The sequence below is a fragment of the Marasmius oreades genome, chromosome 7 (assembly GCF_018924745.1).
Source record: "Marasmius oreades isolate 03SP1 chromosome 7, whole genome shotgun sequence".
NCBI lineage: Eukaryota > Fungi > Basidiomycota > Agaricomycetes > Agaricales > Marasmiaceae > Marasmius > Marasmius oreades.
This window is the reverse complement of record NC_057329.1, coordinates 2,115,434-2,138,278: the sequence shown is the minus strand read 5'-3', so window position 1 is coordinate 2,138,278 and position 22,845 is coordinate 2,115,434. Positions and strand designations below refer to the sequence as shown.

The 22,845-nt window shown below is 45.3% G+C and overlaps 3 protein-coding genes across 3 annotated transcripts; 2 read left to right on the top strand and 1 right to left on the bottom strand.

Moving 5' to 3' along the window:
• Positions 1-415: 415 nt before the first annotated feature.
• On the top strand, positions 416-2,640 carry E1B28_011394 (uncharacterized protein; the record flags this gene model as incomplete). Its single annotated transcript, XM_043156423.1, has 13 exons — positions 416-529; positions 577-684; positions 751-879; positions 945-1,104; positions 1,163-1,249; positions 1,318-1,414; positions 1,478-1,613; positions 1,666-1,791; positions 1,842-2,019; positions 2,067-2,173; positions 2,225-2,276; positions 2,342-2,414; positions 2,466-2,640. The coding sequence occupies 13 exons, from the start codon at positions 416-418 to the stop codon at positions 2,638-2,640; spliced, it is 1,542 nt and encodes a 513-aa protein (XP_043006210.1).
• Positions 2,641-2,910: 270 nt separating this feature from the next.
• Positions 2,911-4,291, top strand: E1B28_011393 (uncharacterized protein; the record flags this gene model as incomplete). The annotated part of the gene is made up of 5 exons (XM_043156422.1): positions 2,911-2,940; positions 2,994-3,339; positions 3,392-3,582; positions 3,632-3,986; positions 4,038-4,291. 5 exons carry the CDS (start codon positions 2,911-2,913, stop codon positions 4,289-4,291), a joined length of 1,176 nt encoding a protein of 391 aa, XP_043006209.1.
• A 264-nt stretch (positions 4,292-4,555) lies between these two features.
• Positions 4,556-6,171, bottom strand: E1B28_011392 (uncharacterized protein; the record flags this gene model as incomplete). Its single annotated transcript, XM_043156421.1, has 6 exons — positions 6,051-6,171; positions 5,836-5,983; positions 5,593-5,776; positions 5,403-5,544; positions 5,209-5,343; positions 4,556-5,160 (listed from the first exon to the last, which is right to left on the bottom strand). Exons 2-6 carry the CDS (start codon positions 5,961-5,963, stop codon positions 4,556-4,558), a joined length of 1,194 nt encoding a protein of 397 aa, XP_043006208.1. The 5' UTR covers positions 5,964-5,983; positions 6,051-6,171.
• Positions 6,172-22,845: the final 16,674 nt, after the last annotated feature.

Here is a 22,845-nt window from a genome sequence, read left to right as displayed (position 1 = left end):
ATACAACTTCTTCTCAATGTCAGAAACAGAAGATGCAGGAAAATCATTGTGTTCGGGAGTGGGCATTATGGTAAATATCAAAACGCTCATGGTCAGTGACAAGGAAAGGCTTACTTACGTAAGTTCCGAAGAGTCGCCGGCTGTCCTGTTCGGATTCGAGGCTTTCGTTCGACCTTTCGAGAGGACCAATCTCTCAAGCTCTCAAGCTCAAGCATCAACCATCGACCTCGGGATACTACGAAACGGACGAATCCGTAGCAAGATTCAGATACACGCCCAAGCCTGTCCAAGTACGGTTACAACCGGATGCAACTCAATTCCCCTGGCGTCATATTCAGACCAATGGGTAGCTCAAGATTCCGCCTTTTCCCGTCGTTGTGTTTCATAAAGGAGGATTACTTCGTCTACAATCATCATGCCAATGAGGTTGGATTTTAGTACGGCAATTACTTATCTCAACTTGGGAGTAGCTCTTGGCCTTCCCTATGCATTTTACATGTACTTCACGGCGCTTCGTAAGCGTGCACTGGTGTGTGGATCTCATTGCGACATACGACGTTACTCACACAAAATTAGCTTGAAGCGATCCCGACTGTTGGCCATGATGGCATATTCACCTCCTACATAACCATCTGGAGATACTTATTCGATGGACGTGCGCTTATCGAGGAAGGTTGTCGCAAGGTCAGTCGGCTTTTCACATGCGTATCGCGAACCCACCAGCTGAATCCCCTCGTGTGCAATAAATAGTATCCAGGATCGGCATTCAAGATCCCCACCATCGACGGCTGGCAAGTAGTTGTCAATGGACACCAGATGTACGATGGTTTACGACGGGCATCTGAGGACGAGTTGTCTACATTTGAAGCCCTGGACGACGTGAGCTTCGTCTCGAGTCTCTGATGAATGACCTTGTTGATGCACTGCAATATGTGTCCGTACAGTTATTCAAGGCTCGCTATACGATGTCACCTCATCTGAACGACAATCCTTACCACGTCGATGTCATACTCACTTCCCTCACCCGCAACACCGCTGCAAAATTGGATGACATCAGGGACGAAATTCGACAAGCTTTCCAGGACTTTATTCCTGCAACAGAGGGTACGACCCAGTTTATCACTCTACCACATCGTTCTGAGTCTGCATTTCATCGCCTTAGATTGGACCGAATATTCAAACCTTCCGAAACTTATGCCAAAGATCGTCGTACGCGTGTCCAATAGGGTGTTTGTTGGTCTGCCTCTCTGTATGTTCTTCTGATTGCTGGTTACCCACTGCCTGCGAATGACCGATATATACAACCATTTGACACAGGTCGCAACAAGGATTGGTGTGACCTTAACGTCAAATTTACTATTAGCGTTGCAGTCAATGCACTCGTTATCGGTCTGTTCCCAAAGTTCTTACACCCGTCAGTGCCAATTTGTTGACGTCTTCTGTCCTCCTTAACTTTGTGCTCGTCATATATCCACAGGATCGTTGGGCGTATATTCAGTTCCCGTCGCTCAAGCCTACGACGAGCAACGAAGCACCTTTCTTCTATATTGAAAGAACGAATGGAGACGGAAAGCCAAAATCATGGTTCTGGCGTTGAGCAGTCATATGAACCAGTAAGTTGGTGTCCGCAGTTGTGAAGTACCCCTGATTAAATTTCTATTGTAGAATGATTTGCTCTCCTGGCTCGTTGACAAACGCGAGAAAATAGGTGAGGACTGGCAGAAGGCTTCAGTAGAGGATTTATCCCTCCGAGTGATTGCAATCAATTTCGCGGCAATACACACGACTTCTGTAAGCGAGTCCGATTCTTCAAATTCATTGATTACTGACATTTCGTTGAGGGTTTTTTCACGCATGCCCTTTATGATCTTGCTGCCAACCCTCAGCTCGCTGACCCTCTGCGCGATGAGTTTACTTCCGTAATAGAAAGTGAAGGGGGATGGACGAAGTCCGCCATGTCAAAAATGTATATGTTGGATAGCTTCTTGAAGGAGTCGGCCAGGAAAGGGGTGGCGTCAGGTATGCCTGGCGTGCCAGAGTCAAATGTTTTCTGACCGTGAACATAGTTAGTGTCATTCGGATAGCTCTCCAAGACTTCATGTTACCCAACGGTATTCGTTTACCTACGGGGACGAAAGTAGGAATAGCGGCGTACCATACCCATCATTCTGAAGTATGTGTTTACCGATCTCTCCCATCTTCAGTAGATCGACCCTTCCGATAGAAAACGTATCCCGCTCCGGACACCTTCCAAGTTGCACGGTTCGCCGAAAAAGGTAGAATAAGTCATCGCATTAACCTCTGAGGCAGTAAGCTCTCATAGTGATTTTTACAAACTCAGGCGGGAATACCAGAAATTGCATGACCACTCTATCTGAAGATTGGTTAACGTTTGGTACGGGCAAACATGCCTGGTGAGCCCTTATCCGACTTCCAGGTCCCGGACCCTCCTTACTCTCAAGTAGTCCAGGTCGTTTCTTTGCCGTCAACCAGCTCAAAATGCTCATGGGATACGTTCTTCTGACTTACGACGTCAAATTCTCTGAAAAACAAGCAAATTTCCCTCACCCACTGTGGTTCGCAAACACCGTCATACCTAATTCGAGCGCCAGAGTGATGTTCAGAAGGAGGAAGATGTGATGAATCAGAGATGTATTTAGGTGGTTTAGTGCTTCTATGTTCTGGATGGGAGTTGGAAATTGGAATTCAGAAAGGTAAGCATGGCGTACTTGCGGTGCTATCGAATTTTCCTATTGCTAGACCAGGGTAAAGAGAAGAGTCTTTAGAATTCTGTATCGGTTAGTAGTTCGGATATACCGGCAAAAATCAGCTGAATTGCCGCTGCCGGGGAATTCGGCTATGTTAATCCCAATATAGAGAAAAGAAGGACTTAAGTGCTTTCCTCTCGTTATGGCTCTCAACGGTATAAAGGTCGTCGAGGTGAGCATTTTGAAAGCCAGATAACGATCATGTAACAAGATTTCATTCTCTAGTTTGCCGGCCTAGCACCGGGTCCATTTGCCGGTCTCATCCTAGCGGACAACGGCGCAAGTGTCGTTCGAATTGACCGTCCAGGTGCTGTCTCAACAGACATTCTCTGTCGAGGGAAAAGATCTATTGCAATCAACCCCAAAACCAAAAGTGGAAGAGAAGTCCTGAAGAAACTCATCGTCAATTCGGACGTATTAATTGACCCATTTCGGCCTGGTGTTCTCGAGCGTTTAGGACTGGGACCAGAGGTCTTCCTTGGGAAGGATGGAAAGGGAGGCTTGAACGATAGATTGGTGTATGCTAGAATGGTGGGATTTCCGAGAACAGGGAGGCAAAAGGATATGGCCGGTTCGTCATGAAATAGGCTCGTTCACATATCAAGTCTAAACTTCTCCTACAGGACACGACATCAATTATCTTGCATCGAGTGGTGTTCTTTCAATGTTACCCGGAGCACACGATAGACCATCGTTTCCTCTCAATCTACTTGCCGACTTTGCGGGTGGAGGGTTAACTTGTGCTTCTGGGATACTACTCGCTCTCCTCGCTCGCTATCAAACGGGCTGTGGGCAAGTAGTCAACACGGATATGGTGAACAAGATATTTCTTTGCCTTTTTCCATGGAACTCAGACAATGCAGGTATCCGGGGTGAGATATTTGTCGTCGTTCCCTCTAATAATGAAGCAACTTCCTACCCCCAACGCATTTTCTGGGAAGCGGGGAAGCAATCTCCTGGACGGGGGAGTACCTTTTTACAATCTCTACCCGTGCAAGGATGGAGAATGCATGTCTGTCGGCTGCCTTGAACCTCAGTTTTTCCGGGCCTTCATCGAAGGCTTTGTCAAAGCCCTCCCAAAAGATTTCCGTGCAAGTTATGGGTGGGTGCCAACTCCAGAAACGCAGACTAAACAGGAAGAGTGGCCGAAGTTGAAAGACTACATAGAGAGAGGATTTAGGACTCGGAATAGAGATGAATGGGCTCAAGTCTTCCATGGTATGCCTGCATGTCCGTTTTCCACAAAGGGTTTATTGAAGCTATTCCAAGGCACAGACGCGTGCTGCGTCCCGGTTCTCACAACGCAGGAGGCTGTCGAACGTGAATTCTTTGATGCTACCCCTTCTCCTCATCCACACGTCGTTGGTTTAGCTCCAGCTCCCGCCACCTCTTCCGAGTCAACCACAGTCTTGAATGCGGGAGAGCACACTGAAGAGATTCTACATGAAATAGGAATCTCGGTAGCTGAAAGGAAGCAATTGGTGCAAGAGAAGGCGATTGAGGATATCAAAACTAAGCTATGAGGCCGTCTTGATGTGGGTAGTTATTGATTAACCTCGGTTTTGGACTCAAGCGAAATTTCTTTATTCCTGAAATAATGATACTACTTATATAAAGCGACCGTCAATAAAGATGAATGTAGCAAAAATTAACCTTGGCAGAAAACAGAGAAGGTATGCATGCCGTCGGTGGTGGCGGATGCAAAAAACACGCGCCGCTCTCCCGAGAACCAGTCATCCAGGTAAGGACCTGTCCCATAGGTGCGGAGAGTTTGACGTTTGGTCGCTTCAGATTAACGAATCTAACTTGCTCAAAACTTCCAAAACTCCTGAAACGAGTTCGAAACCCAGATCCTCTTCCCCACCAACCGACTCCTTCTTGACCTCTGTCAGTAAGCCCATGATGCTTTCTCTTGAACCATCTCCCGAGCTTCCTGTGGCAATTTTATTACTGTACTTCCTTTTGGGTCCCGAATCGACTATTCCTGATGCACTTCCGAATGGCCAGCTGGAGAACTCCACTAAGATGTCATCAGCACGACCAAATGCAGCTTCCCGTTCTTCGTATCCGAGCCTTCCGAAGGCGTTATCCAGGACACTTGCTGTATATGCCGCACAAACCAGACAAACCGCCCTCATAACCCGACATTGAGTACCCTCTTTATCGAGAGCACTTGAGGGAACAGCGGATGTGGTAGACGTGAGTATTGAGATGACACGAGTAATAATATTTTCTTTAGCACGAAGGTCGGCAAGGGGGTGCGTAGCCATATCAAAGAGGAGGAAATTGCGTTTTTCGGTACGAAGGATGCCTTTATCGACAAGGCCTTTGGCGAGACGCTCTCGGACCTGCTTGAGCTGAAAACCAATTTTAAGGACGTTCCATGTTTCACCTAGAAGCCATCAACAGAGAGTAGTCCGACTGGTTACAATAAACCCACCACTCAATAGATCAATCCAGTTGTTAACGGACAGCTTTTCCCCGCCTCCCCCTTGAGCAACCGGATCCTGCTGTCCTTTCATCATTCTGAGAGCTTCGTCTAATATAGTTTCTCCTGTCTGTCTGTCGTCTAGAACTGGTGAACAACGTCTTCGTGAGCGCGAAATTACAGATGACGACCCAAGTGTACGGCACCTTCAAGAATCCTCTCGCTAGGTGGTAGTCTTCTCCTATTAGGATCCTTGGTGAGAGCGATACGCCTCCGTAGAGCGAGTTCCACGAGTATGCAACCTCGGAGAGCATAAGAGATGTTGTCGTTCCAGAAAGAGAGGTATCCCTAGTGATGATGTGAGCTAATATCGACGCGAAACGAAGTGATTCTCACTTGTTTATCCTTTATCCCTAACAACAACACCTCCTCCATGATCGTCAGCCTTGGAACTTTTCCTCCTACTCTCTTCTCCTCGGCACCAACATCCTCCAAATCTCTAGGATCAAACGCTATCCTGTTCCCGCCTTCGAAAGCTGAACCCCCGTGGCCACCTGTCATCGTACGAGGAGTTGTTTGGCTAAAAGAAATTTCGCCCGGAGTTGGTTATGATACAGACATTGTGGGATGGAATCGCACCCAGAGCTCGGTTTTGGTCTGGCATCGTCTTCATCATAATGATTTGAGGAGGAGGCAAAGTCAGACCCCAAATCATTGTCATTGGTGGCATTGGCGACTCGTCGTCGAGAAAGACCAACAGATGTCATATCCTTAAATACTGGTGTTTCTGAATGGACTTGTTGGCTTGGTTAAATCGCAATCAAGGAGGGAACTGGTGTATTTCTTGAACTCACGTAGATACCTGACTTATTCTAAAGCCAATACACGCCCCAAGTCAGAAAGCAAACCTCGGACGAGCCTGTAGACCACAAAACCGGTGAGAGAACAGATGTGTACAAGGTCAACTTTCCCGCGCGTCGCAAACCGCAGTAGTGCGGCATCCTGCGGCATCGTAAAAAAGCTGTGGTTCAACTTACAGTAGACTAGATCAGCTTCCGTGGTCCAAGCATCCTATATAAACCATCGCTCACAATCGGCTGTGAACTCGTTCCCCCATTTTCCATCCAGATACTCGAAAGTTCTCCTTTTACGCCTCCAGATTCACGTATATCTCAGAATTGTGTATGGTGCGCGTCTGAGTTCTTGCAGTGTTCAAACACCCTCATGGGCGCAGAGAACGCTCAAAATGATTCTGAATCTCTTGATGAATACACTGCCGCAGTTAAGGTATCGAGTCGGCAATATTATCAGCTTGACGCAATCCCGAGTGGGCCACAACGGTTACTTTTGGAGTTACGACGGCTCACGGGCGGGAGGGTGTCAAGAAGGTATGCTGTTCAGTTTTCCGTCTTCTTTGACAGCATTCATCCTCATGATCCCGAGGCCTTATTCAAGAAACAAGGTCTCTACCACGGATGGCTGGCATCAGATCAAAATCTGTCTAGTAATATAAGGCTGCACTTGAGTAGACTGGGACTTGAGCTTGAGGATCTAAGCTTTCATTCAGTTGTAGAGTAAAATCCTAGCCATCAATTGGTGTCGTCTGTATTGATCTCTGCCAAGTTGCTTGAACCCCGTATCAGATATCGGGCCTGTGATACGTACCCCGCTCACATACAGTACCGGCTTGTCCGGCTTTTTTCGGCTTTTTCCCCACCAAAAATACAGAAAAGCCAACAAGCTGCAATCTATGTCCTTTTTGGGACAAGTCATTTCCGAGTGTGCATGTGCAAACAGAAGTAAATAGAATTACATGAGACTTGGAAAGTACGGCTTTTCTTATCTATATATAGTTAAAAACATAACAAAAAGTGTCTTGTGGCTTGCCTGCCATCAAAAAAGCTGAAAAAAGCCTAAAAAGGGCAAAAAGTATTATGTCATTTTGTTGATGCCTATCAGTGTGCAACTGTATTAGTTTGAGAAGTTTGTCCCTCTGACAGATGGTATGTACTGGGTTTTATGTCTCTTTCGCCCTAGAAACTGCTCATTCGCAGAGTGGGTGGTGTACATGCAGATGATCCATTCATAGGTCGCGTTTTGGATACATACTAATTCCTCGGCTTACTGTTGCATAGGTCATTTTTGCTACCAAACATGGCCATGCGATTGAGTCATGAATCTATACTTCAGGACGCAATACGACCAGTGCTGTAGAAGGGACAGTGTCGACAGAGGGAGACGACAGCCTGGGGAAGGCAAGAAAGGCTCCCTGATTCGTGTGTAGATAGTTACTATGTAAGGTACTAGAATATGTAATACCACATAGTCTTGGGATGGACAGCGATGTCGGAGCAACTGCAGCCAACTATGATCGGCCAATCCTCAACAAGTGCAACCTCACTCTCAAGTTCACTGCCAGTGTAGCAATCAATGGTACATTATTGGCATCTTGCCGAAAGCCTTACGCCTGCAGGCCTTGAAGCTTGTGTAAACGAAGGACTCAGTAAGTCGCAATGACAAACTATCATTGACAATACCTGTAAACGAAGGACTAGAATAAATAAGTATCTGCATAAGTAAATGAATGAATACTAGCTCACCTCAGTAAGTCGCAATGACAAACTGAGGGAGCTATACTAGATAAGAAAATATACATACGTGAACGTAAATAGAAGTACTAATTAGGAGTGACTCAGAATTAAATAGGGGACTTGCAAAGATAAACTGGAAACGGTAAAGCCGGATAGCCGGTAGCTGGACATACAGAGTTGTTCTCAACAGCTTGAACGTCTGTAGCTCCAGTTTCTAAACTTGCTTCTGTAGGAACACTAATAAGTAACCTCAGCTGTAGGAAGACAACTGATAGTATTGCACAAGTAACTACAGGGTAAATAGTAAGTAAGTAAGAATGATAAATAGACAGATAATAGATGTACTCACCCTCAGATGTAGGAAGATGACTGAGGGTGTCAAATCATGTATTGACAGTATAAATAAGGAAATAGTATATGAAATAACAGAGGCAGAAACAGAGATAGGGATAGGAATGGAATGAAAGGGAAAGGGATAGAAATGATCAGATAGTGATTGAGTACCTACAGCCTACAGCGTGCACCATATCATGTATGTTCCTCAACACTCCCCCTAGTGCCATGCCTTCACTAGTCCAAGTTCATAAATGCAACAATCTTCTGGTGAACCAATTTTAGAAGCAGTTTAGTGAGAATATCTACGATATTGTCATGAGTTGATACAGGCTAAACTACAATTTTGCTGTCTTGGACTTGATCCCACACATAGTGGTAATAGATCTGCAAATGCTTCGAAAGTCCATGGGCCTTTGTCATTTCAGTAAGACTAATGGAGCTGAGGTTGTTGCAGAATAGAGAGGGGAAACCTTGAGGTAGAAAAACCTCGTCCAGCCAGTTCTTCATCCACATGGATTGTTGAGCTCCTCTCACTAGAGAAATATATTCAGCTTCGGTGGATGAGAGTGCAACAATCAGTTGATGCTTTGATGACCACGAAACAGGACCACCTGCCAAGAAGATGTACCCAGACATTGACCTTCTGGTGTCGATAATGCGACTTAGTTGACTATGCTACAAGGTTCTTTTTGCACTTTAAAACAGTGCTATGGAGCAATATTTATCGTATTAAGAACTAGAGTGAGCCCGAATTGCTAGTTAAAGCTAGTGCCGCTAGTAGAATGTGCCGTAGGCGCAGCTAGACCAGTTAGAGAGAGCCGTAGATCGTGTCAGAAAACTGTATGACCGTTCGAAACCTGTAGAACACTATGAGCAGAGGACTTAAGCGGTAATTCACCAAGTTCTACTCTCTACATTCTACTATGCACTGGCATATCAAGGGATTGTACTATTAGAAGACTTGTAGTCTTCACAGAACCGTTCGTAGCAGAACTTAACAAAGTCAAAAGACCTTCATACTAGGAGTACCTACTTCTACGGGGGATTTAGTTGACAAGAAATCGGACATTGGACCACACAGACTAGGAGAAATTTGATATGACCGTAGATCGAGTCCTGATCTGAGGAAAAGACAAAAAGACATGATACAGATCCCAGATCACAGATAGAGTACCTAGGAACCAGGCAGGAATGAACAACGGATCTCGGAGTCCACACTGTTCATGTGCTATGGCGATTCGGAACTCTGGATCCATATGCTGGAACTACTTGGACACACAAAGTCCATATGATTTGATTACGTCGAAATGCAGGATAAGGTCCATAGGCAGGAAATACCATATGGTACGCCTATGTAGGTCCATTCTACATGCTGAAACAAGAATGAAGAACGGTCCAGATTGGTCCAAAACATATGATTCGAATACGGAAAAGCTCCGTAGACAAGATTCTGCACATGTAGCAGTCCCTAGCGATAAGACTCCACATGGATTCGTAGCTACGGTGCATTATTTTTAGAGATAGAACAAGTAGAGATAGGATTACAAAGCTAGCGTAGAAGTAGTATAAAAGCAGCTCATGTATCCGTAGATAAAGAAGTACTACCCGTGCATAGGAAAGTCCTGAGTGGGTTGCCCGTGAGTAACTGCTCTTGACACCAATAGAGAGATTTGCCCTGTCTTTGTGCAGTGAAACGATAAGATTTGATTTGAACTATACGAGACCGTCGAGGTCAAAAACTAGAGAACTATCCGTCCGTAGGCCGCCGAGGTCTTGATTACTGTTTTGTGATCCGTCGAGGGTCTTAGCGTTCGTGTCCGCCGAGGACTTAGTTTTCGTGTCCGTCGAGGGCAATAGTCTCCAATCGTTCGAATTAGTCTTACCGTAGACGAAATTCATAGTCCCACTTAGTCCACTGGACAATAAACAGAGCCCCTACAACCCTAGAGTCCCCGTAGCTGTGGTGTTTTACACTTGCAGTTACACATTGATTTCATAAAACCTTCATACAATATTGAGACTGTGATCTTGTGCGTAACCTTTGCCAAGCAGTCCACCCTTGCAATCTTTCCTGGTGTGTAGAGTTATTGATAGACTTTACACGGAGGTTTACTAGTTTTTGGGTTGATTTGGTGTTGGTGCTACTCCCGTAGCTCTGATATTAGGTTGACTCTTGAGTGGTATTCTTCGCCCATTATCTGGTGACCACCGCAGGGGTGGAAATAAGATTACATTCAGTATCAAACGAAATATTGTGAAATTCCGGTAGTTTTAGCCCTACGGCGAGAACTACAAAAACAGCAAAAACCAAAAGAACTTCTCTCAGAAAGATTAGTTCACAGCGACGTAATACTCGCACTTCACTAGCGGCTGGCAAACAAGTCTTACAGACACATAGTCTTACGGCTTTAGCATCTAGTACCCCAGCTCAAGTACCGAGAGCTGGTCAGTCTTCTCGATCTACGTGCAATTCTACGCAAGGGAGAGAGACTACCCAAATTGTCCCAAACGATTTAAGAAACCCCGGTTTCTCTTTTGACAGAAGTCCGAGAGAAGCTTTCCAAGATACGAGATCTACGCAAGGTCCTAGAAACCAAGCGTTAGAAACCCCATACGAAACCCCAGAGATTTTAACTGAAGACATTGAACCGTTTTCTTCACCGTTATCATCACTACCCTCCGAATATAATTCAGACTTCAACCTACGGGAAGAAGAGTTTTATTCTTTTGAACTAAACCCGAGTTTATTTCTTGAAAGACCGTTAACAAGTATGTCCCATATATCAAATGACCCAGTAGCGGCAGGTGCGCCAGATGAAGAAAGACTGATAAAGAAGTCCTGGACGGAGTTCTCTAAAGGTGCTTTGAAAGAATTAGACAAGGATACGTCGAAACGAAGGCTCCCCACATTCAACCGTCTAGATCCTGGAAATCTACGGGAATGGATGGCGGCTATCCTACAATATGGGAATGGATGGCGGCTATCCTACAATATGGGAAAGTCAAGGGCTGGAAGTTAGATGAATCTTTTATCATTCTAGCAATGATTCAAATGGAGTTCGAGACCTCTCGACTCCTGGCACATCATTTGCCATCTACAAGAGGCTATAGTTGGGCCGCCTTTGAGAAAGAGATGTTTGATTCATTCCCGTCAATTAGGGATTTAGAAATAGGAGCACTGGAGAATTTAGATCTGTTGAAGGCTAGGTTCTCTGGTATAGGAGAAGAACAGCTACAAAAGCTTACTTCGTTTAATATGGAGTTTGAGTTTGAAGCAGACAAACTTGCAGGAAGTTTGTCGAATCGAGAGAAAGTACAGAAGTTTGCGGAATGTCTAGACCCGACATTCTGGCGAGAGATCAGAAAGAGGCTACGGGACCCTCACTACGTTCGAAACCTGCAGGCAGAAAAGCCTGTAGAAGTAGATAGTGGGTGGGTGGCTTCCCAGCTAGACCCTTTTGCTTTCTCCCAAGTTAGGGATATGGCTTTGACCATAAGTAATGAGTTAGTAGGCGATTGCTACGCACCTCAGGGCTTAGATCCTGTTAGCTATACTCTAGGAGTGAAAGCGGCGGCTCCCGTAGGAACCCCTTTGATCACTTGTGCAAAAATCGAGCCTACGATAGCTCCATTGTCTTCGTACAAGAAGGAAATAGCTTCTGACGAGTTGACAATGAAACTTTTGGCCTCCGTAGACGCACAGAATACTCGAATGAACGACTTCGCACGTGCAGTTTCTGAGCTTTCGAAGAAGATGCCTGACTTCAGTCAGCCTAACTTCTACAAAAACATGCAAGCTATGGCGTATCATAATGGAAGCCAAGGGCAGAGTAGCGGTGGATCTAGGCCTTCGAACCAGATCGCATCCAACTCTACGGCCGCGGGGCAGCCATATAGGGCGCCTACGGACAAAAATTGCATTATTTGTGATGAACCCGGGCATTTCTGGAGAGAATGCAGGCAAGCACAAGAGCTATCCCAGAAGAAGTGGATAGTTAAGAATGAACATACGAATAGACTGGAGATGTACGATGGGAATAACCTCCCACCGCCTGATCCAGTAAAGAAAGAATCGCGAGCAGACAGAATTAGAGCTATCGCTAGAGAGAAGGGATGGCCAGGTGCTGAAAAGACCAGTTTCTTCTTACAGGGAGACTTGGATCTTGATGATGATCTCTCAGACCGTCAATCTGTGCCTACGATAGAAGTTTTGTTACAGAGAATTGCTGCTTTGGAGGTAGAGACTCGTCGCCAGTCGGGCGACAGCTCAAAAAACTAAAAGGTCCAATGATGGACTCCTCAGATAAGAGAGATAGATCTCGAGATACCCAGAGGAGACCGGAGGACCCCAAAAAAATAAAATTACCACCAAAACCCCAAGTAGTGATATCTACGCCGTCATTCTTAAGAAAACAACCGTATGTGATACCCCAGAGAAAGCCTTTCGAAGAAGAGGTCTCTGAAGAAGAAGATGAAGCAGAATCGGATGAAGAAAAACCTCCGTCGCAGGTCGATAGACGTCCTTCTACTCCGCCACCTAGGGTATTCGATAAAATTCAGCCCGTAGAACGTGTCCCACAACCAAGGGATTCGGTATTGCCCCGAAGCGTAATTCCTGAAGACAAGGGTGCTTCAAAATCTAAGAAGGTTCAGTCCGAAAACGTGAAGAAAGCATCTACGGAAAATCTTCAAAATGTTGAAATGAAAAGATATAAGCAATGGGTGATTCAAGACCTAATTGACCAAATGATGGCCAATCCGGCTAGTGTTTGCTTGAACAAACTCACAGCTTCAGAAGAGTTCTGAAAAGCATTGCTACGGCGAGTTAGGAATAAGCACGTTCGAACGAAGAACTATAAAGCATTCCTTCAAACGTTAGACTATCCGATAAAAGACTCTACGGCGGCTGAGGAACCTTTTGATGAAGAAGTAGAGTTTGTGAAAATAGATAATATTGAGACCGTAGATTCGTTCGAAACCTTAGAAGAGGAAGAAGACGGATTGGAAGCGGGTTCAGTAGTTCACCGAGATGTGGTGGAAGTTTATCGCACCGAGTTAGATTCTGAAGAAAAACAGAAGGTCGTGATAGTAGCTGGATTGTCCGAGGGTCTCAGATGTGTTTTCCCTGAGGTTAACGGTTCTACGGAAAGAGTAGAAGCGGTGATCGATGGTGGATCGCAAATAATCGCGATTGATGCATGGGTTGCTCAAGGATTAGGCTTGCAATGGGATCCGAATTCAGTGATTCACATGCAGTCGGCCAATGGACAGCTGAAACCAACACTGGGAGTGTGCAGAAATGTACCTTTCAAGTTTGGTGAAGTAACAGTATACTTGCAACTTCATGTGGTGGAGAAAGCTCCCTTTCAGATTCTCTTAGGTAGGCCTTTCGATGTCCTAACGGAATCGAAAGTGCAAAACTTCAGGGATGGAGATCAGTGGGTTACGGTTTCATGCCCAAACAAAAGAATTCAAAGTGTCATCCCTACATACATGAGAGGGGAAGGCATTAAGATAAAACCTAAGCAGGAACCAACCCTACGGACGCAGAGTTCAGAGGAAGCGCAGAAAGAAAGAGAACAACGAGGGACTGAATCTTCAAATTTTCAGTCCACCTTGATGAATTGATAGAGGATCAAGGAGAGGTGGCTCTACAAATATCCGTAGATGCTCACGGTGTTCCACGAATTGAAAAATATAAAAATTTGATAAATACAAAATTCTCTCCTACGGAGCTGGCTGGAGCCTTCATAGAAGCTTCAAATAGTGAAAGGACTACTAGTCAGTCTGATTCGAGAGTGATGAAAAACATTGATATAAACGAAAAAGACCAAAAACACACAGAAGATACAAAACACAAAAACAGTGCTTCTATTTCTCCTTGTGTTACGGACAGTTTTCTTTCTTTATATTCATCAGCACCAGTTTCAAATTCCCTAGATTCTATACACGGTGAATCTACGGAACGAGAACCATTGCTTTGTACTACTAGAAGAGGTTCAACCCTCGAAGGCTTCAACAGCCAAAAATTGGCACATCGATCGGACTCTTCTCAACCAGACAAGATAGATGAGCTTAGTGAGGTCGCCGTAGACGGCAGAGCTTTACTTTTGAAGGCTCAAGATACCCATAGTCTATGTGAACTTGTTGATTCGCTTAGTACGAATTTCAAGGATCTCGCTGAGGTGTCGAAAATCGAAGAAAATCCAAATAGATTAATACCCCCGTTGCTCCGACTACGAAGTTTTGTAGGGGGTGTGGTTGAAAATGAAAATGCATTTGATACAATGCTAAATGAAGCATCTGCGCTAGTAGATTATCACCAAAGGATGTACGAAAATCACTACCAAACCGACGAATGTATAGCCTTGGATTTGGATAGGTTAGCTAAGGATCCTGAGAAACGTGGAAAGACTTTGTTCAATGAACTAGCTTTTCATAAGGAAAGATGGTTGCAAGTCTACGGGACTATAGACAACTTTCCTAAGGACCTTTATACGGGCGAAACCCCGATAGATGAGATTCTATCGTCTACGGACTCTCTGAATGCCTACGTTATCGAACTTGATGCGTGTGTACAAGAGATGGGGCTTGCTCTACGCAACTTAGAAGGAAAGCTTTCGAGAGAAAGTCTTCCTACGAATTCATATAGCACATTCTTGAGTAGCTCGCAGTCTATGAAGCGTGAGAACTATGTTTCCCAGGGTGCTACGGCGCTTGGAAAACATACAGTTCAGTCGGTCTACGGAAAATATAAGCCAGTAGCGCTTAAAGTCCGACCACAATTGGCTAAGATGCCAGAAGAATTCCGAGTTCTTAGGAATATTACTGGGGATCCGCTTGAAGGGATGCCAGTACTATCGCCGCACCCTCCTGAGTTCAGTCCAGGAGAACGGTATACAGAAGAACGTAAGGAAATCATAGAAAAGAATCATAATGAAGGCTTTCTATGGCCCGAAGAAATGAAATTGGTACACCATCTGATGAAAATCCAAGAGAAAGGATTCGCTTGGAGTGCAGATGAAGGTGGAACATTTCGTACAGATTTCTTCCCGCCGATTAAGTTTCCAGTGTTGCCTCACAAGCCCTGGGTTGAGCGTAATATCCCTATTCCACCTGGGATTTACGAAGAAGTCTGCCAGATTTTGAAGGACAAAATCGCAGCAGGAGTATACGAACCTACTACGTCGTCGTATCGATCAAAGTGGTTCATGGTACTAAAGAAAGATGGAAAGAGTCTACGGCTGGTTCATTCATTAGAACCATTGAATGCAGTTACGATTCAGCATTCTGGAATTCCACCTGGAACAGCTGAGATTGCTAGTAGCTTTTCCGGAAGAGCATGCATAGGAATGTTAGATATTTGGGTTGGATACGATGAAAGACTTATCAACGAGGAATCGAGAGACTTTACTACGTTCCAAACGCCCTTTGGTCCCTATAGATTAGTAAAACTACCTATGGGATGGACTAATTCGGTCCCTTTGTTTCATGAGGATGTAACGTACATTCTACGGGAAGAAATTCCTCATGTTACTAGACCATACATTGACGACGTACCTATACGGGGACCCAGTACTAGATATGAGTTACCTGACGGAGGCTACGAGGTGATCCCTGAGAATCCAGGCATCCGTAGATTCGTTTGGGAGCATTTACAGAACGTGAATCGAATAGTTCAGCGAATGAAGTATGCGGGAGGTACCTTTTCAGGTCCGAAGGCTTTCATTTGTTGTGCTGAAGGAATGGTAGTAGGCCATAGAGTGTCCTACGACGGTGAAAAACCTGTAGAGAAGTTTGCAGAGATCATTCTCTCTTGGGATCCGAAAAACTTCAGAAGCAAAACTGATATTCGATCATTTCTGGGGATTGCAGGACAAATGCGCATGTTCATTAAGGACTACGCTAAGAAGACAAGACCATTGAATAAGCTCACTGGAGCTTTTGTACCGTTTGAAATGAACGAGGAAGCTTGTGAAGCTGTCCGAGAGGTTCAAGATGGAATCCGTGATGCACCCGCGCTACGGCCCATTGACTATAAGAATCCGACGGGTATCACTTTGGCCGTAGATTCGTCTTGGCACGGTGTAGGCTATTACTTGTACCAAGTAGACCCCGAAAATCCAAAAATGAAGTTCTACAATTACTTTGGGTCTATAACGTTCAATGAGAGAGAAGCACGCTTCTCACAACCGAAACGAGAACTCTACGGGTTACTTATGGCGCTACGAGCGTCGAAGTATCAAACTTTTGGATGTAGACCGTTGACCGTAGAAACGGACGCCAGCTATATCAAAGGAATGTTGAACAATCCGGATAGTGCTCCGAATGCTAGCATTAACCGGTGGATTGAAGAGATCAGACTCTATCATTTTGAACTAGTTCATATTAAAGGACTTGTACATGGTCCAGATGGACTTTCGAGACCTCCTCCTGGTGGGATATCTACGCCTAGACCAGAAGGATGGGAAGAATTCCTGGTCGACGACGATGGTCAGCCAGTAAAGTTTCGAATGGGAGATGGAATCGAGGATGAACCTTTTGACTTTGATACGTTCAAGGATGATATAGATCCGCGGTCAGGTTATTTGGTTTCATTAGCTGAGAGAGAACCAAAGTTGGCTACATCTGTCTTTTGCTATTTAGAAGACTTACGGTCTGCCATGGGTGAAGCAAACTTTGTAGATAAGATAAGAAATTGGGCGCTACGGAAACCTCCAGACTATGTTTCAACATTTTTGAAGCAAGTAAAGCAAGTACCAGTGGTTCCGCCCGCCGTAGATGATAGTTGGAATGATTCTCATCCATATAAGCCTATACATGAATATACGAATGAGATTAAAAGGTTCGATGAGAAAGTTCCACAAATTGAAGAGTGGCTCCTAGATCCCGAAGCGGATTTTGTACGCGAGTTATCTAAAAACGAAATGAACAGTTTCATTACATTGGGATCGAAATTCTTTCTAGACCCCGATGGGAGACTTTACAAACGATCTACAGATGGTTCTGCACAACATAGGTTGTATGTAGTTCCTGATAAGAGGATGTGGATGCTCGTAGCAAGCCACGATCATCTAGGACATAAAGGAATGTTTGCGACTAAGTCGATCATGGAGAAACGATTTTGGTGGCTGCATATGGACAAGGACATAGATTGGTTTGTCCGTAGCTGTCAAGAATGCCAGGATCGAAGGCTTGATCTTTTGAGAATACCACCAGTGGTTACTCACACACCGTTGCTGTTCCAAGTGATCCATGTAGATGTTTTAAGTATGACTCCCGCTAGCAACAGTTGTAAACTGATTGTTCACGGACGATGCGCACTATCGAGATGGTCCGAAGCAAGGGCTATTCAAAGTGATACAGCCAGAATACTCGCAGAGTGGTTCTTTGACGATATCATTAGTAGATGGGGTTGTCCCGAGGAGGTTGTTACAGATAATGCACCACAAATGATTGCTATGGCAAGGTGGCTTACGGACAAATATGGTGTCCGTAGCATTAGAATTTCACCGTACAATTCTCAAGCAAACGGAAAGATTGAGAGAGCGCATTTCGATCTACGGAGCGCGCTTTCGAAAGCCGTAGCTGGAGACCTTGCAAAATGGTACTGGTTTTTGAAGCATATTTTGTGGGCGGATAGAGTAACAACTAGGAAAGACTTAGGTTGCTCCCCCTACTTCTTTGTTACCGGTGCAGAACCTATACTACCGCTTGATATTGTGGAATCTACGTGGCTAGTGAAACTACCCAATAGGTTTCTATCACGAGAAGAGTTAATTGGCTTTCGAGCGCAAGCTCTGGCTAAACACAGAACGCATGTAACAGCTATGCGAGATAGAATTACAGAAGAAAAGCGTAGACGCTTGATCAAGTACGAACGGGAATATATACATACTATAAAACCCTTAAACTTTGAACCCGGAGACTTGGTTCAAGTACGGAATACCGCTATTGAAAAGAACTTGGATAGGAAAATGTTCCCTAGATACTTTGGGCCTTGCGTAGTCATTCGACGTACTAAAGGTGGCTCTTATATCTTAGCGGAAATGGATGGAACGTTGCTACGGGGAAAATATGGAGCCTTTCGCATCCTACCTCACGCGGCGCGATACCACATTGACCTGCCTACGGAGATAAAAGATTTAATTCAGCTATCTAAAGATGAGTTAGAAGCCATGGCTAACGAAGATGAACCAACTGAGTATGAACTTGGAGTGGACTACATCTTTGACAGGGCTCAAAACTTGAGGCTGAATGGTAATGCCTCAGCTACGGCAGAAAATGATAATGAAATTGAGCTACCTAGTGAATCTGAGGATCCAATGGACGATCCAGTAATAGTTACTAGGTCTGCTAAGAAGAAAGTTAGATTCTCTCAGATCTGACTGAACATATGAAACCGAAAGATCCAGTTAGATTTTAATAAAATCTAACTAGTGCACAAGTATACGAAATGACAGTAATATGAAAGGAGCGGACACCGTTTATCGCTACAGCCAGCCATTGTTATAGAGTGATCTACGGAAAGATACACTACTGAATAGACTCCATAGGAGCACCTGCATCCGCCTCAGTAGGCTGGTTTGTAGACCTCTCCTGTGTTGAAGTCGACGTAGCTGACTGTTCGACGGAAAGGGCGAGGCGGGAAAGGACTAGCTGATTTGCCTCGACGAGTTTTTCGTAGGCTGCCCGGTACGCTGCTCCTTGGTGAAGGATCGAAAAGGCCGATGCATTGACCTCCGTACGGAGGAGGGTCTGAATGGCGGCGAGGTCGGACGCAGAAAGAGAGTCCATACCAAAATGGGCCGGCATGCTGGCTATGACCTTGAGTACAGAGAGATGTGTAGACTCTCTGCATTTCTTCTCCTCTGTCCAACAAGTTGTCATAAGTGATGCTACGGCCACGAATAAAGAGAGGACGGTCCCAAGGTGGACACTCACCCTCGGATTCGGGCGTAAGGTCTACGCCTGCCTTATCGATACGAGCCTTCTTAGCAGGCTTTGCTTCGATCTACGGAAAGATTAGAAATGATTTATATGAAACGAATAATGCGATCTACGGACCTCTTTCTTCTTGGAAATGCGAATTTTCATAGGATCCTTCCCTTTAGTGGCGTCCTTCATCTTGAAGTCGTCATTCTGGTAAAAGGATTGAGCCGTAGATAGGTTTAGAACGAACTGAAGGGCTTACTTTAGTGTTGGCCTCTTCAGTATCAGAGATTTCGATAGTAGCTTCGTTGCGAGAAGAGCTAGCTCCCTACGGCGAAGTCAATATCAAAAATTAGAAAGATTAATAGAATAAGAGCTTACATTCTTGCGCTTGATAGCAGATGCCTTGTTGCGCACAGCGCACATCTCGACGTAGAAGGACTTGGCCTTTGCGAAGTCAACGCTCTTATCGAGGGAGAACTGTTCGATGTCGGCGGTGACCATCTCGACGATGTTGCGATAAAGATCGAACGCAACATCGTCTTTGGCAGACTGGTAGCTTTGGAGCTTGGTCTGAACCTACGGCAGAAGCATTACAATGAAACAGAGATGAAAGAGCGGTGCTGAACGTACCACAACGTCGAGAAGCTGTTTGGTGAACAGCTCGGCGGACAGCTTGTTAGCGTAGGGACACAACTGGCTGACTTGTTCAACGATCGGAGCAGCGCGTTCGACCCAGATTTTAGTGGGAACGAATTCACTACGAGTGGACATGTTTAAATTGATATGAGAATGTAAGAGTTGAGGATTGGTTACTACAAATGCTGGTAGAGCTGGGTAGTGAAGAATTGACTATCTACGGTCAACCTTTTATACCTTTTACGCTCTACTATCCAGTCGTAGATGACTTTCTCTACCTTATGGTCCTAAAGGACTCCCGGATCCAACATCTAATCAACAGGAGTTGACTGCTCATTTGTTTGGGGGAGAGGTACCTTAGGTTCCTGAAAATTTGACCGTAGATTCAAGTTTTGTGATTTGGACACCTACATGAACATACGGGTGTACCTACGGATCCTGAAAAGATAATCATCGCTTAAGAAAAGCGTATAAGCGAGAAGCTATGCGAGAGATGCATAGCGATAAGAATGATTGGACAATGTGCTACGGATAGATTCATCTAACTCCGAGCATAGAGATATGTGAGTTATGGCAGATGAGACTTTAACTTAGCAATTAGAGTTTTAAGTTGGACTTATTAGTCACATGTGGTATAAATCAAACAAGTTTTGATTTCACTACAAGATATGAAATAAAAATACAAAAAGAAGGATTTAGGCGCCATAGTGCGTGCCAAAATACAAGATAAGAGGGCTATAAGCCCAGTACAAGAATCAAGAAAGCTACAATAAGAGTAGACTACCGATACAACCAAGAAGACATGAAAATGACTGTGAATCTGATACTGAAAGGAGTCCAAACTACTAAGCTCTAGTAAAGAGTTAGTGACTTTGAATGTATAAGATGGAAATATCAAACTTACCTTTTGCGGCGCATCTGGAGGCCAAATGCCTTCTCGACGGCTCGCCTGTCTTGATCCAGCTTGGCAATAACCGCCGTAGAGATTGGATCGAGAGAGCGGTGGACAGAGGGAGAGGAAGAATCCGAAGATTCTCCCTCGTCTTCACTGTCCTCCTCCTCTTCATCGGCACTGGAATCTTCATCGGAAGTCTAGAGAAAAGAGATTAGAAGTTATCTACGGAAAATGTGGGGACTTACTGCTTCCTCGGCCTCGTCGTCGATCAAGTCCTTGACGGTGACCTCCACTTCCTGGAAATAACATGAATGGATGAAAGAATAAGATTATAAGAATAACTTATGGGTTCTGCTACCACAGGTGAAACTTCACCAGAAGAAGAGTCCGAGGAGTTGTCATCAGGCTCTTCCTCTCCGTCTTCGGTTTCATTAGCCATCCTGGAGTCCCCAGGAGAAGTTGTGGGAACTGGAGGGATGTTCGAGGTAGACGGCTAGAAAGAGAGAACCAGACACGAATTAGAAGATTATAGAGATGCCTCGAGATGAGAAAACTTACCACTGGAAGAGGTGGCACAGCAGCTTCAGTCTCTTCATTTGCTTCCTCCATAGGCTCAGAAATGGACCATCCGAGGACCTTCCCAAGCGATCTGACCTGCTCGGGGGACATTTGGAAGGCTTCGTCGTCTTGAAGGCCCTTGAAGACCTCAGTTGGGTCTCGCCCTGCAGCCCGTAGCATCTTTTGGCTCTCTTGAATGTTTTCCCAAACAGAGCGCGCAGATTTGTAGGCGGCCATCTGAGCGATCCGAAGGTCGTCATAAGCCTGTAGCTCGCGATGGAGCCGTAGCACAATCTTAGCCAAAACTGGCAAAGCTTAAGAAAAGACGAAATTGAGAGATGAAAATGAAACTTACGATGATGATTGCTTGAAGCGGCTTCAAGTTTCTTGAGTCCTGCACGAGAAGCATCGGGATCAAAATATGAGCACTTCTGCTTCCCCGCGAAGCAACGTGCGCAGGACGGTCTACGGGCAGCCTTACCGCTAGCAGCCCAAATGGGTTTGCAATCAGTGTAGCCAAAATAGGTACACCGACTGCAAGGTGTGAAATGGTTGAACTAAACAAGTTCAGTCAGAAAGGATTTATAAGGAAGGAGCAAGGAGACCTACGAAAGCTACGGACCGACCAGCTTTTAGAATCGATTCTAAGCTGAGCTTCGCTTCGCCCAGATCGAATTGAAGTTCCATACCTGCGCTACGGCGTGAGTTTGGAAGCAGATAATAAGAATTAGAAGAACTCACTGCAAGCAGCCCCGATCCACTCTTCGGGGAATACATGAGAACGGGGTCCGGAAGTCCACAACTCCGCTACGGAAGCTCCTGTGTTCTCGGAAGGTTCTTGGGCCTTACCTTTACCTTTGCCGGTTCTGCTCGACTTTCGCCTTGAAGGTCGGTCAGTAGTAGCGGTCTCTGACTCAGAGGTGGCTACGGTCGTCTTTCTAGCACGAGAACGAGTGTGATAGGGCTAAAAAGGGGATAGTTAAAAGAATAAGACCAGAGAAAGAAGAGATAACTTACTTGGGGGGGCTCAGAAGCCTCTTCATCCGACGATTTTGCAAAAGTCACCCTATTGACAGGGGACTTGTTGACTTTTTGTCGCTTGGACCTGGAAGATCTGACCGTAGAAGGTTCGGGGGCCTAGAGGGACTTGATCAGAACAAACTTAGAACCAAAAAAGAGATAGAAGATTCACTTGCCTTGCGCTTGGACACCGGTCTAGAAAGACCAGCAACCGCATTAGAAGAATCTATGGCGCTGGACGGACCAGCAACCGGAGCAGAAGCAAGAGCCCTGGACGAACCAGAAGCTGCTAGAGGTGAACTCCCAACAGCGCCGACAGAGGTTGTAGCTACCAGCGGCAAGGGGACAGGAGGAATCTACGTTGAAATTAGATTCTTACTGAAAGAAAGGAGACAGATCGAAACTTACCGTAGGAGAGGTCTCTGATCGCGGAGCATCTGGCATGTATCGTGCGGGAGGCTTGTCATCGAAGTTGAAAAACTGAAATAAAGACGTGAAAAGAAATGATCAGCCAAAGAAGGGAAAGGACTTACGCCAAAAAGCTCCAAAAGACTGCGGGATTCAGTTGACCCCATTCGCCAGCGGGCCATTGGCACTTCCCATTCGTCGGCAAAAGAAGAAACAGAGGCCATTAGCTGAAGAGCAGGGACGACCCATGCTTCGCCTTGAAAGCGGTTT